General features: G+C 41.5%; 2 protein-coding genes across 2 annotated transcripts in view; one reads left to right on the forward strand and one right to left on the reverse strand.

Annotated features, from left to right (window-relative positions):
• LOC140936877 (uncharacterized) overlaps positions 1-8,890 on the reverse strand; it is a 9,618-nt gene extending 728 nt beyond the window's left edge. Inside the window, exons 1-6 of the mRNA XM_073386381.1 lie at positions 5,550-8,890; positions 4,766-5,030; positions 3,846-4,071; positions 3,025-3,251; positions 2,223-2,462; positions 1-1,919 (exon numbers count right to left, since the gene is read on the reverse strand). The exon at positions 1-1,919 is cut by the window's left edge and continues 728 nt beyond it. Of these exons, the coding sequence (XP_073242482.1) occupies positions 872-1,919; positions 2,223-2,462; positions 3,025-3,251; positions 3,846-4,071; positions 4,766-5,030; positions 5,550-8,745 (5,202 nt within the window). The 5' untranslated portion in view covers positions 8,746-8,890 and the 3' untranslated portion in view covers positions 1-871. The remainder of the gene's footprint in view (positions 1,920-2,222; positions 2,463-3,024; positions 3,252-3,845; positions 4,072-4,765; positions 5,031-5,549) is intronic.
• A 1,428-nt stretch (positions 8,891-10,318) lies between these two features.
• On the forward strand, positions 10,319-15,594 carry LOC140938896 (uncharacterized). The gene is made up of 4 exons (XM_073388423.1): positions 10,319-11,815; positions 13,121-13,373; positions 14,200-14,389; positions 14,827-15,594. Exons 1-4 carry the CDS (start codon positions 10,504-10,506, stop codon positions 15,091-15,093), a joined length of 2,022 nt encoding a protein of 673 aa, XP_073244524.1. The 5' UTR covers positions 10,319-10,503; the 3' UTR covers positions 15,094-15,594.

The following is a 15,594-nucleotide window of genomic DNA, read 5'->3' on the forward strand; positions in this document are numbered from 1 at the left end:
TAGCCCTATGGATTTTGAGAGGCATATTTCTCTCCCAGTATAAACCTATCCGATTATGAGATATATAAGCCCCTCAAAAAGGGCCATTGGAACATATAAGCCCCAGGGCTTATTTTCGGAATTTTACGGTATTTCGAATCAACGAATTCGTCTTTCGTTAGAAAATGTGCTTTTTGAAAAATAGTTGTAAAGGAGTCAGAAAACAAATCCTTCCAAACATTTATTGATATATAAAGCTTAAACAACCACTAAATCTGAAACGAAAAGAATACTCAGTAACAAAGACTTCTTTAAAAGAAAATGGACACTGACCCCCTTTACTTTATATAAAATTACCTTCTGTGTTAATTAAATATTTCTATTATTAGCAATTTTGTATCTATTTAAAACTGTCTCAAACTTGTAGAATTCTAGACGCTTGCCTCAAGTGTTTTTATAAGGCTATAAAAACACGGCCAACAATTTTTTATGGCTTCTTTAAAACAACTATAGTCGACTCAATCAATAAATAAGCAAAACGTTTCGTTGCGATCTCTGAATAAGAGAGAAATTCGTACTGTTGTGTTGGGTTGTGTACGAAGTTCTGTACGCGTCATCAGTTCTTATTTTTCAGGTTGTTCTCGCTTTAAATATCAACTTAAACAAAAAATCTTGGCACAGCATGTTTACAAATATTTTTTCAGTTTCACCCATCAAATATATACGCAAAAAAACAAATGTAAGCTCAAAATCCTTTTTTCAAAATCCTTGTTGCGTGATTAGCGCGCGCACTGAAAAGATCGTGACGTCACAACTGTGATAACATGCTCTCATGCAAACACTAGGCCAATCAGAGTGCGCCTTATATACTAAACTGGTCATTTTAAACTCATTACATTATTAGACAATCTTTTTTCTTCTTGGGTGGGTCGGTCGTTACTGAACCTTTTGCATCAAAAGGCGTAGAATGAGTACTGTTAAAAGCACTTGATTGGCTAACACGTTGTTCATCAGATCCACCTTGGCGTGTAGGTGTGACGCCATGAATTGAACTGACCCTTGTGTGGTTTAAATTTCGGGCAGTAGGGCTATTGGCAATAGTTGTTGAACTCAAAGGATTTGAGCTACTTGGCGAGCTGCTAGCTGATGTGGTGGAGGTATAGCCACCACGGGTGACAAGCCCTCTAGGCTGATTGGATGTTGTAGCGACACGAGGTGTTCTTTGTGGCATAGGTACAGCTGAACCGGCGGCGGTTACGCGGGATGAACTGCTTCTTGTACCAGATCTATTTGGAATAGATGCTGAAACAGTGCTACTCGGTCTTGAAGGGTACGTCAAAGTGCTCCTTAATGGTTGCGAGCTCGGGGGAGCTGGTCGCGAAGGTGCTGTAACTGACTGTTGGGAAGTAGGATAAGCAGTACGAATGCCTTGCTGCGGTTGGAGGTTTGATAAGGGTGCTGCATAGGGTTGTGGTAGGGCATAGGCACTAGCAACAGCCGTTCGCACCTGGCGCTGTGTTGAATATTGAATGATGTACTCGGGGTAGAACTGATCGGTGTCAAAGACGACAAAAATTGCTGGATTAGGTAGGTTGTCAACGCACGAGTCGTACAAATCACTTGCAGGATCCAGAGGGTTCTTTAACGGTGGCCTTCTATAACTGGAATGGCCAGTAGTATAGGAACCCACCAGAACCTTGGCCAGAAACATGAACTGACGTGAAAGAGAATCTCGCCTAGCGAAGGCGTCGCTGTAAGAGGCATTCACTGCAAAGTAGCTTCCCTGGCCGTACATAGTGGCATTTTTTCCGTGCAAACGCCAGTCAAAGTTTTGTTTACATATGGCCTCTACAGTGTCTGGGCTAGTTCCATGAAAGAGTCGCTTTTCATCAATTGTTTCATGGGCACGCATGGCAGTTGCAATCATGTTTTCCTTTTTTCTAAAGAGAGAAAACGAAAGACAGATAAAGTAGACTAAAAAGAGCAACCCTGAATAACAATTTGGAAATCTACATGTCGATAAATTAGTCTATATTTCCGGCTCTAAGTAAGGGAGCGGAAAAAGGCCGTCCGTATTGCTCTTCCATGTACTAACAAAACTGACGGGCCTCTGAGGCGCCTTAAAACAACAAAGCTACGCATTCAGAAAACTATAACTTGAACCAAGAAAGAACACTAACCGCGTAAAAAAGGGCGATGCACGTTAATTACAGAAGGATTACAAAAGTAATCACTGTTATTACCTACAGTACTTCTCCCACATAAACGGGTTCTGCACTCGTTCAATGCTATCAATAACCACGTAGTCATTCATTGTTCGTCTGAATAGTTTTTCCACGGTTTTATATTCGTCTTCATAACTTAATAATCCAAAGCGTGCGTACTGCTTGTTGGGTGGCATGGGAGACCAGTGGCTGGGTATATATTTATACTTCGCCGACGTTTTGCTAAGTTGCTCCCTCACAGAAGAATCCCCAAAAGTCCTAAGAGTGAACGCAACTCCAGTCGGTACAACAAAAACAACAACAAATAATAAACAACAAAGGAAAAAGGTAACCTGAGTGCTAATCCAAAAACCATTGGTAACGTCCACGAAACATTAAAAAAATAAATTACATCTGAAAAAAAAAGATATTAAATATAATCATATGGCAGTCGGGGATTGCAAACAAAATCTATAAGATGTTGCTTCAGGGATAAAAGTTTGTCAGCTAACCTGTTTCTTATACGATGACGGTCTTGAAGGGCGCAGTACTGGTTAAAAAAAAATCAGCTACCACCTCTTATGTATACCGATAACATTTCACAGCAAGTCCTGTTGTTGAGTTAGGTATAATAAGGATGTTTTACTCTTATTATTTATTTTTTTTTTTTCTTAAAAAAGACTAAAACCTAACAATATCCATTTCAGAAACATTTCATAGTTTCGATGTCGCATCAGAGAGCCAATACATTCTATAAATCCTGACATGAATAGGCAGCGTTTTATGTTACTACCAAGATAACTTAACTGACGTCTTAAGAGCCTAAAATGTTCCACCATACCATTTCCAGTCTTCGACATCTTCGTTAGCTATGACCTTTCCTGGTCTTCTTTTCACATCTCTCTTGGAGCCAGTTTCCGTGTTTATCTGATACATTTTAGAGGTCCCCAAGAACAATTCGTAGTTGTGCTCAGGTGTCGAAAACTTTAGCTTGAATCTGCGACCTTGCTTCACCTCTTGTAATTTGTCCAGGAAAGCTTTTTCTATCAAGTTTTGCAGATCTCTTCCCTTCAAACAAAAATGATAGCATTTCCTGCCTAACATTGATCACAATAAAGCCCTGAGAGCTCCTATCCAGGTATATTTATTCTATGATTATTTTGTAATCAATGTGAGAAAGGGCGCGAAAGGAAAAGAATAAAATTTATTCAATCGATTAAGGCCTCACGCTTCACCTCAATTTTTTGGTAAAGGGACTGGTGAAACTCAAGGTATAATCGACCTTCTCGATTAATCGAGCTGGTCCGGTCTGCTCATTGAAGGGAGGGAAGGATTTTTTCTGACAATGAGAGAGGATAGATATTTTTTGTACAAACCTTTACTGTTAACTTAACTCGCATTAAAAGAAGCTAAATAAAGAAGTAGCATCATTTCTACGTAGAAAAAAGTACCGTTAAAGTTAAACTGAAATTCTCCAGTAAATTTCTCCAAGAGTGCTTGTGTCTCTTTTATCTTAAGTACAATGCTTGACTTCCGGATTACTTCAATCACTGAATTATATAGAAGTTAAACTTGGAGCCATTCAGTGCATTGAAATGGGGTGAAGTTATTTATTTATTTATTTTAATTTCAAACTTATAAAATTGATGTTTCAATTCTTACCCAGCGGTCTTTACCATAGGTCTGCCAAATATTTCCGTTTTCTTTCCAGTACCATGTCCACATAGTTGACACGTAATCACAAGGCCAAATATGGTATGCCACAGTAGACAGACGCCTTAGATTCGTTGCAAAGGTTGCACGAGAAGGTAAGAGCGTCACAAACATCAGTTTGTCGTCCAAGTCGATCGAAATCTCATTTTCCTCACCGGACCGAAGATTATAAATCCTATGTAAATGACAAGAAAAAGGGTGCTACTTGATCAATTCACCTAAGGTCTGAGTAACTAGTAATTATTTATCATTTCAAGGAATCCCCTTTTGTATCCCACCCAAAAAGCTTAGTTTAGCTCAATATTTTGGACACTGAAATAGTTTTCTCGCCATCAGTCTAACACTCCTCCCCTTTATCGTTGCACCGTGGTGTTGGTGGTGTGAAGGGGTTTGATTTTACCTAAGGGATGTGTGCTAAGTAGCCTGTATACAGCAACCCCGCTACCCTCAAGCAAAAAATCGGGGAGAGAGAGTCAGTGATTTTTCATTATACGAGAGGGAGGGGCGGCTGTACACAAGCTATGAGCTAAGTACACTTTGTAGTTTAATTTGATCCTTTGTTTTGAATTTTATGTTTCTTCAAATTTCTTTTAGGCACGATAACGTTTGATAATGATTTTGAAACAAAATAGCAACAAGTAAAAACACAAGGCTAAATAAATTAATTGAACACCACATTTAGTAATTTGCGCGTTACCCAGACCAAACAGTGATGTTAATGGATTTCAGCACGGCTGTTCTCTAATATTAATGACATAAATCTGTGCTTGTTATACATTAACGAGCAATCACTATTTATTAATCCCTTGGCATTAGGCACGTCAAGTATAAAATACCTATAACTAAGGTATAAAAACTAAATAACTTGCCTTTTCGGGTAAGTTAGACTAAGTTCCAGGACTTGAGCAGGCTTAAAATGATCTCGCTTTTCTACGCTCACATCACAGTACAACTTTTCCAGTGCCACATTGTCTTTTACGCCAAAACTTTTCCATTTTCTACTGCTTGGATCCATGTACTGCCAGTGGTAAGGCAGGGAGCAATGGTGATTACGGCATCTCAAGCCACTATGACAACGGCCAACCAGAAAAGAGGGGCAGATGTCTACATCCGGTTTGTCGTGATGAATGTGACCTGTTAATATAGGTAGCGGAAAAACGGTTAACCGTAATGTTCCGTCAGCCAATGAATCATTTCTATCATGAAAAAGGCGTAGACCGTATAAACACATGGAAAAAGAGTAATAATTATGAGTAATTATGGGCGCTGCAGTACGGCGTCTGGCCTTTTGGCATTATCAGGCATTGCTACATGCGAGCATTTTCCTTGAAAGCTCGGACAAGGACTCGACCTTGTACTCGGGCACCTACACATGCCCGAATTCTGGAGTGGGCTCTTAAAGGAGGGTAGGATCACATAAGTGCCTAGCGAGTACCGTACTCGGGCACCGAGCCGGCCGGGCACCAAGTGTGAACAAGATTTAACCATAAATTGTTACTTTTACTTCTGTTATGGTGCTACTGATTTTTCGGTCCAGTGTCTGCAAGTTTTAAATGGTCAATAAGTTGATAGAACCAACAATTCCTCATCTTAACGGTTAAGTTTTGCTTTATTTGTAGTTTGAAGGGATTTTTAGTGGACAAGTATACTTACAGTTTGTTTTATCTTTCGCCTCTAAATTGAGCTTGTCATCAAGAGTCATCTTCCTAATCTCGTGCTTGTTAACGTTGCTCAACTTAAAACGTTTAAGAACAGCTTGAGAGTGATTTGTGCTCAAGGCCTCTTCGTGCTCTAGCCCACAGTGCCCTTCCTTTCTACTGCACGATTTTCTCAGATAACCGCAACACATGTGGATTTTTGGACAAGAATCTCCACGCCGACATATACCATTATTGTATTCAACACAAAGTTGGGGTGTCGACAACAGAACCAATTTGCGAAGTTGCTGTTCAGTTAACAAATCAAGCTTGATTTTCGACAGCAAAGCTCTATCTTTCTTATTGAAAAAGTGGTGGTTCAAAGAGCATGATTCTCCATGGTAACAGGTGTCTGTGATGTAACCCTTACAAACATGAAGGTACGTACAATCCACGCTTTGGCAATTTCCACTGCTCGTGTAGTTCAAGCAGAGACGTGCCTTGGTAGAGAAAGCTTCAATTTGTGCAACCTTTCCATTTTCTCTGTCGCTGTCAGTGATTAAAAAGCTGCCTTTAGTTTCGCGAAACCATGCGTAAGCGCTTTCTGATCCATGAGGGAAGAGATCTTTCCGCTTAGCGATCGCTGAAAATGAGGCTGAACAATCGTATTCTGTACACAAAGAGTGAAACACTTGTTGCTCGCTTGGGAAACAAGGAGACCGACTGCTTGATAACGCTCTTTGATTTGCTGAACCATTGTAGTTTCCATCTGTCGGAAGTATAAAACTGTCATCAACTTCAGAGTCCAAAGAAACAGAAAAAGTACTCCTTTGAACTGGAAAACTGAAATCGTCATTCAGATTGGATTGATTTGAAGGATTACTACTCCTGCTTTCTTCACGCCTGCTTGAATGATTTTCACAAACCAGGACCTCCTTAAGCATAGACCTAGTGCTTGCATCGGAGCATGTCAGACCATATTTCTCAAATATTGCAGATGCACGAGGAGTCAGCAGTGCACTTTCGTGCTGCAGATCACAGTCGTCGAAATCGCTGCACTTCCGCTTGACAAAGTCTTTGCAAATGTGAATCTGGACGCAAAGATCTTTTTTACAGCCTCCAGAGTTATAGTCTAAACAAACTTGTGGCATCGAGAACCGCAAGACTTTACGAAGCTCTTCTTGCGTAAGATCACCCAACTCGAGTTTGGTGATGAAGCCGCGATCTTCGTCAAACTGGAAATTGTGTCTCCATTTGCATCGGCTGAAGAATTTGCAGGATCCTGCTATGAATTCCCTACAAACGTGAAAAAACTGGCAGTCATCTCTTGAACAACTTTGCGACGTCAAGTAGTTGAAGCACAATCTTGCTTTTGGACAAAACGAAGTGACCTGCAAGATATTACCAGCTGAGTCCTCTGTGAGGAGAAATTTATCATTCCTTTGTCGAAACCAGTTAGCAATGTTCTGTGAATTTCCTGTGCTAAATAAATCTCGTCTTTGGGAAATTATGGAAAAGGGAACCGTCCCATTGTGTTTCTTGCAAATGCTTTTGAATACAGTTTTCTTTGAAGGATTGAATTTATTTTGAGGTGCTACAGAACTACAAGAACTTGATACGGATGACCGCCTCTTCTGCTGCTGGGCCTTAATCCTGGTCTGGGAAGAAGCGTTTTGTTCAGGTTCAAGGTCCATCAACCACTTTTCGACAAAATCTCCGTCTTTGGCCGGCAAACTATTCAGGCCAGCTAGAGATCCAGAATTTGTCCTTCCCATAGTTGACTCAATGCTAGAGCCACACGCGCTTTTGTGTCCTTCACAAACTAATAAATCCCTCAAAACGTTGTTAAGGTTAGTGTCATCTATTTTATACTTCTCAAGTATAGAGCTGGTGTGGAGGGTATCAAGGGCCCTCTTGTGATCTAAACAGCAGGACCTTCCCTTTCCGCAGGCATTCATTACGAATCTCTTGCAAATGTGGACTCGGGAGCAAAGGCTGCCTCTGTTACAGCTGCTGTTATTGTAATCCAGGCAAACTTGAGGAGATGATGACATCATAAGTTGACAGAGCTGCTCATCTGTTAGCCCGTCAAAACAAAGATTCGACAGAGTTTCTGCGTCTCTCTTGTTTCGAAATGAATGGCTTCTGGAACAGCTTTCGCCGTGAATGCAGGTCCCTGAGACAAATTTTCTGCACAGATGAAAATTTGGGCACCGATTCTTTCTGCACTCATTGGTCGAAGACACAAAGTCACGACACAAACGCAGTTTTGGACAGAATGCTGTGACATCTTGAATAGCTCCACGCTCATTACGGGTGACCAAGAACTTATCTTTGCTTTCTTCAAGAAGCGAATCGAAATCTTCAAGTTCGCTCGGAAGGACAACTTTCTGCTCAAGAAGATTTGCTAAGGATGCCGAACAGCTAAATTCCTTGCATAAACGTTCAAAGAAAACACTGGCCGCTGTGCTATTCTTGAATCGGCTTGGAGCTGCTTTTGGTGTCATAGCAGCTGCCCTATCTTCGCTGAAACTTAGCGACCGCTGTTTATCCAAAACTAAAATACTACAACGAACGAAGTCGACGTTGACAATTTGATTTGGTGGCACTAAATCGTACTCTTTGAGAACATTCATGTTGTGAGAATCCGTGAGGTTGTGTGAAAGTGAACAACTGCATGTGACACCATGCGCCTCCTTAGCACAAATATGAAGATATGGACATTTGTCACATTTGCATTCACTTCTCAAGTACAGTTCGCAGATCGTCGGCAAACTCCAAGCAATAATTTTTCGCAAACTCCCATTTGAATACTTCTCGAGTCCAAGTTCTTTTAGTTTGTCATCGTTTCCATGGTCATGGAAGTCATGAGACAGACCACAAGCTCCACTGCATTCCCCTTCGATGAAGCTTTTACAGATATGCCAGTGTTTGCACTTGTTCTGACCCCGTCGACAGGAGCCTTTCACTACATACTGCTGGCAGATTTTCTTTCTCAAATTGATTCGCACACCTTTCTCTTCGCCATTGTGATCTTTCACAAAGACGAATTCACTTCGATTCTTTAGCCATTTCCTCGATTCCGGCGCAGATTTTCTGCTCCCCAGAGGTGCAGGACGCCTGAACAGAACTGGTAATTCAACAAAACCGCCGCTACCGCAAATAAAATTGTGGACTTTCTGAAACAAACCATCATCCTGATCATTCGCCATCTTGCAGCGCCGGATTCTCGTCACGAGATGTCTTCATGGAACAGTAAAAACTTCCGGGCTTTGGATTCCGAGAAAAGAGGTGTTGGGGGGAATCCGCTTCATGAAATGAGTGCGGGCGGAAGATCGCAATTAGTCACGCTTATTGCTATGTGGGCGCTTTCCATTTACGAAAAAAAACCCGGAAATTTCGGTGGTAGCAAAACTGGAATTTCCGATTGGTAAAAAGTTGTTCCATTTGGTCGTAAACCCCGGTACGTGGCGGTGCGCGACCGTGGACCTGGAACTGGTACAAACTACGAGAAACGTAAATAGAACACGACATTCCGTTCGGAAATTCCAACCGGGAAAACGGGACCACCTTTTTAGATTTTCCACTTTTTCTGGGAATTTTCCAGTGGGACGAACCAACGAAACGTGTTCCATTTACCGCCGAGCCGGAAATTCCGGAAAAAAAGCGCCCTCAGTTCCCCTCTGCTCGGCAGATTTCTCCTCCGCTGAAACCGACTTTCCAAAGTAAGACCAGGGAAGACAATGGTCGTAGTAGGACTCCAGTACAGTCGACTCCCGGTAACTCGAACCCTCTATAACTCGCCTCCCGCTAACTCGAAGCAATTTTCATTCCCTTCAGAACATTTCCTATACAATTTTACCCTCGATAACTCGAACTCCCGAAAACTCGAACTTTTTTCTATTTCCCTTGAAGGTTCGAATTATCGGGAGTCGACTGTACATGCAAATTTTTTTTATACTTTTTTTGATTGATCGAGACGAAATGATCAAAATTTACAATACTGAGTCAACGATGAATTTCAAGACTGCGCCTGGAGTTATTAAATGCACTGTACTTCATACGAATTTGCTTTTCGAAACATGAACTGGTATGCAAATTTTGAAACATTGATGTCACGCAATAGCTCAAATGTTACTTTGAATTGAGAGTTTCAAACCCGGGGGGGGACTCCCATATGAAACAGACGGGGATGCTCGTCGGAAATTTTGAATTTTACCCCTAAAGGAGACCATCTGGGCGTGGCTCAAGCTTTTTGTGACCCCTAAGGGAGACCAATCTGGGCGTGGCTTAAGCAAATTTTGATCCCTAAAAGAGACCGCTTAAAAACAAACAAACACGACATGCAATGAGTTTTAATGATACAAAGACATAACAAACAAAGTTAAAAAGAAAATTTGACTTCTGTTTCTCTTCGCATAATTCGGTGTTTCTTCGCGGAACCCTAAACGAGACCTTGGCGGCTTAAAATATTGGCGCTTTGCCCGGAACACCCTAGGGGAGACCAAAATCCAAAATTTACACCCCTAAGCGAGACGACGAGCATCCCCGTCTTTTTCATGTGGGAGTCCCCCCCCCCCCCCCCCCCCGGAGTTTCAAACATACATCGCTGATCAGAAGGTATAAGATGAAAGTATGGTTATAAGAAATGGAAAAAGGCAGAAGTGGCTGTAAGGTCAGTGAACGAGAAACAAAAAAACAAAGGCAACGAGGCATAAAATTTATTGGAAATCAGTGACGTGATCAACCTGTATATAAAAGATTCACTGTCACTGTCATTGTCACAGTGCATATTGTAAACATGGACGGCTCGACACAAAGTTTGATCATTCAGGCAATAAAGAAGCAGTTACCGACCTGATTGTCCGCTCGTGATTCAAGAAACCTGAAGAGAATATTGTGTTTTTATCTCCAACAACAGAAGAAGGCGTTTGATCATTCAACCTCGGAATTATAATAATCAAATCAACATGGCTGACACACAGCAGTCTCGGGAGAAAAAATCCTCTCTCAAAAACCTTGAACAGAAAACAATCGACACGTTTCGCCGCTTGAAAACAGCTGTGCAACGCTACAGTAAAGCCATGACAGCTATGATATACTTAGTGACTAACTTCTTTACGGGAATTTTCGTTGCTATCTTCGCTGCTTACGAGCGGGTGGTATTACTAATTATTCGCATTGTTGGCTGCGTTCAACAGATCTTTCATTTTGACTACAAAGGTTATTTAATGTGGTTGCTTACAATGCCTGTGACTTCTTACAACAAATGCAAGGGACAAATGAAGCAACATTTGTGGATGCCAATTGTGAAATCGCTAAAAAGAAGAGCTAATCAAATTACGCGCGCTACAGGCGCGAGGATTCGGGAAAGTGCTGTGTACGCGAGAGGATTTTGTGAAATCTGTCGAAGACTCTTTCTTCTTGCCAGCGATTATACTCCAAGAGGAAAGGTGACTGTTACAATTTTTCTGGTGGTCATCGCTATTATGCTGTTGATAAAATTCTTGACAGTTGTTCGAGTATTGATGCAAATAGTTCAGATCATGTACAGTGTTGTCGCATTCCTTTTGCACCCTCTTCTTCTCACCTTAAAAGACATCCTGTCAGTTTTCGATCCTTTGTTTCATATCATTTTAAACCTTATACGAATCACTGTTCACACAATTCTTTCCTTGCTGAAAGCAACTGGAAGGTTCCTGTGGTTGAACATCGTTTCAATTTCCTCAGGGTTGTACAGATGCTGGCAGAGCTTTGCCAACTCCACAGTTGTAAGATTTCTTTGGAACACTATCTTGGCAATATTTTCAAAGACAGCATACGTTCTACTGGAGAAATTTGTCACGGTATTTCTTCCTTTGACGTTAAAGATATCATACTATACGACAGCGCTTTGTCTTGACATTTCATCCGTGGTATACGAAAATTTCTTCGTGGTCACGGTGAAAGTAGAGGACAAGTTTGAATATCTCAGTCCATCTGGAATTGGAAGCTTTGTATTTATTTTATGGGCTCTACTGATTGCTTTTAGATTTAGAAATCGATTATCAGGAACTTTTTTTTCGGAAATCGATGATAAAGAATACACTATAATATCATCCACGGACGCTGCTGATCGCGATAGGAATAGTTCGAGAAGAGGGAGGTCTTCTTACTCCCAGGGCTCGGCGAAATACGACAGTTTACGAAGGAAGACGACTGGCAACGACTCCAGTGTTCGGTTCCGCGGTAAGACAAAAAGCAATGATCAGAAGGGGCCCGAAAATGACGATGGAACTGAAGGTAAGTTAGTGAAAAATTTGAGTACGCGGATGACCCTCTATAGTCTCCAACGCAGCTGTTTTTGTCTCGTCACGCAACGCCCGTAACGTGACAACTGCGCAGGAGACTTGTAACCCTCTCGATCTGCAATCAAGTAGCCTGGCCGACATAATATACTTTTCATTTTATTATTCTGGCCCATAGCAGGGGAAGGGGCAGAAGGGGCATTGGCTTAAGCCCGACATACCCATCCCCGCCCCCTGCATTTTCGATTGTGTAAAGCAAATGATTGGTCAAACAATTTACAGTTAGTAGTCAGTTGGTCTGTCACCCAAAAAAAAATAAACCGTTTACTACCTGTCGGTTTCCCTTAATAGTAACAAAAGTACTCCTATATACTCATGATGTAAGTCTAGCGAAGCAGATTGTAGTAATCTCAACGATGTCCCATAAACCTGTCCTTTTTTCCCAAGTCGACGTTATAGTCTGACACTTTGTCAGTGTCTGATATAAGTCTAATTATAAGCATAGTTAATGAAGTGGAATGGTTATGAAACCCATCAGACTACTTTGTTGATATGTTTTTGCGGACCTAAAAGGGCACAACGTTCAAAAGTATCCCTATCATTTCGATCGTATTGACCAATAAAAACGTTGCATTAATTTATTCTGTCACAATTTGCCAAAAAGAAAACAAAGGAATGTGCACCTTCAGGAACCTTCCAACATAAACTGCAGCATTGTTGTTTTTATAATTGATGTTTGACGCTTTTCATAACCAGTCTCCTGTAATAACTATGGTCTTCGCAAGCCTTATGAGCTATTTGATAATGTGTGTTTGTTTGTGTGTGTTTTTTTCTGGACTGGGGTAGTTTTGCTTTGCCTCACCACCACCCCAATTACTTTTGGCCTAAAAGTTAAACTGGCAAGTCGTTTTATAACATGGTTTTGCAAACATTTCACCAGCTTTCATTGCTGAATATTTCTGCTAGTCAAGGCCACTTTGTATAGGTCTCTACGGAGTTCGTTTTAGAATTCACCTTTTCAGAAAGGTGAAAATCTAAATCACACAAAATCAACAAATGAATAAAAAACTAAAAACTTCACCCCTTAACACGAATGACTTTTTCTATTCCTTTCTTAAAACGTCTTTTTTATCTGATTTCAATTATAGTAGTTAAGTGTACTACTGGGTGGGAAACTGCCCACCTACCCCTCCCTTAATCCAGCATTTTGCCCTAAGTGAGAAGCAAGTGTTAATGTTGGCTCAGGGGAGGGGTAGGTGGGTAGTTTTCCAGAAACGTATAATGATCTACTTCATTTCAGGACATATCCACTACAGCTCGCAAGTTCATATCTGTCCTGACTTCATCGCTGGCACGTGCCATCAAGGAAGCAAGTGTGAATCTCATCACTGTCCCCTCCCTTACCACTGGCAGTATCGCCTGTCCTTGGAGGGGTGGAAGAGTTTTACCAAAGAAGACAATTGCAGGATAGAAGAGTTATTCTGCGACCCCAAGAACGATGTTGTGTCAGCAGCTGACATAGATGTGGCATTCAAGTCTTACAGCGGTGAGAGGTGAGTGGGAGAAACGGGTGTGGTTTCTTAAGAGCTCTATTGTTGTTTAAATCTGGGAAGGCCTTACCAAGGTGGTACACTGCTTCCTTACCCTAGTTTCTCACGCGGAGAAAAAAAAAACTCCAAAAAACCCTCTGGGACAGGGGTGAAAACAGAGGTGGAGGATGGGGAGCATCCTAGTGTTTCCTGTTTGTCGTGGTAAACATTGTGGGTAGTCTGGGGTCGGGTTCATCCGCCCACTTCTCAGAGTAAATACGGTCCTGCGGGCTTTGTTTCCATTCTAGCTGAAACGTTTCCCCCGGGTCCCCCAAGCAGTGTCCAGTTTTACAAGGATTTGAGTTTAATTATCAGCAGGAATTAATCAATCTTGTAGCTTTAAGGCTACAATCGCAGCATGCATTGCCGCCGGCCGCGCGTACTCCTTCGCCTTTCGCGATTCTCAACTCAAAAGCCTACACTCTATACAGAATATTTATTTTCTTAGTAAAAAGCAAAGGGAGAAAAGCAAGGTTAGTGCGTGGCCTTCTGTGCGGGGGGTTTCGAGCTCAGTTACCAGGTGTGACTTCAAATCCTTGTTTCTCCTTTCCGTTTAGCTTTAAGAAGCTTAAGTACCCTTAAAACGGAACACTGAGGGAGAGAGCGAGGGGGCGGGAGGAATAAGCCTATCTTCGGCCTCCGGCTTGTCAGTCTAATGAGTCCTGTCGGTTACCGACTTCAAAAAAGGACTTTGTGACTATACCTTTCAGCAGTTTTTGGCCATATTCACCACTACGTTATACTGTTAGATGTAATCTCCTTGCTTTGTTACATAATTTCCTACAAGCAGATCATCATCCAGGAACGATGCAGTGAAAGTTGATTTTGACAACATGAGGATAGAGAAAAGTTATCACCGGGCGGACCTGAGAAGACTGTCTACAGAATCGTACGTTAAACAGGAAGGCAAAAGCCTTAGCACACAGTGGCTGTGGTATAGAAAAGAAGAAAGTGGTGACTGGATCAAGTATGGAGTGACGGTAAGATGAAGTAAATGGAAAATGGAAGGTATCTGTGGCATAACCTGCTGAATTGTGAAAAAAGTTCAGATTTGCCCAGGATCGAACGCTAATGAGGTGCACGATTCCTAACATTTGTCAAGGCAAGAAAAATCACCAAAAATCAAATTTCCTCTTTTTCAATAGTTAGAAATATGCAAAACCCCTGCCAAGGGGATTTCGTCCACTTTAAAAGTTAAATTTGACAAATAATCTTGCCATAATCTGCTACAGGACATTTAAACCCATGCCACAATCAGGCGTGTCCTACAAAATGACACGAAAAATCTTAGGGCTAGTATGACAACCACTGACAACTTTTCATTCCATACCCTTTCTCACTGTACATTTTTGTTATACGATGTAGTGTCCATCATTACACCCAGACTATAAATTGATTGTCGTTGGTTGTATTTCAGACTGGCGAATCAGATTTAAAGCAAGAAGACCTGGAGACCGCGTTCCTTCGTCGAGAGGGGAACTACACATTTACCAGAAATGGACAAGAGTTCCGCCTCCAGTTCTTCATGAACCCAATGTGTGAGAAATCCTTCAGGCCGTACTCGAAGAAAACGGTCCGACGTCGCCCCGCATACGAGTCACCAGAAGACATAAAAAAGCTATTAAGGGGCAATGTCGAGAAGAAGTCATGGTTCAGTTTAAGGAACTTATTTCGATGGCGCTAGGAAGTAGATAAACACTAGTCTTCTTTGTTTTCATCAATGCCCACTCGAGCACATAGATACTATACTCTCTTATGCACTTCTAAGACGCACCTCACGGACTGAGGACTGAGGGCGCACGAGAAACCGTTATCACGGTCTTCCGCTTTGTAAGCCTGAACTGAAGATTACGTTTGGCTTGTTTGGGACGGTACTTCAAAATGAATTTTAAATTTCAAGGATAGCTTATGTAGTCTGACTGAAACAGCCTACTTTAGAGACATAATTGTGTGACTTTCTTCTTAAACGTCGTTAGAGTCATGAATTTTGTACAATAGCTCACTTCTAAATATCGCTTATTTGACGATGCAGTGTCATTACAGGCAATCGAGGCTTATGGAGGAGGCACATAATTTAGACTGCTGAACGCCGCTTCGTAATGATTTATATCGGTAAACTGAAGAAATGTTTTCGTCAAATGACATGCGAGAATAAATGATAACTTAAAGACCACAAAAGGAGATT

This window comes from Porites lutea, chromosome 5, assembly GCF_958299795.1.
Source record: "Porites lutea chromosome 5, jaPorLute2.1, whole genome shotgun sequence".
Taxonomy (NCBI): domain Eukaryota; kingdom Metazoa; phylum Cnidaria; class Anthozoa; order Scleractinia; family Poritidae; genus Porites; species Porites lutea.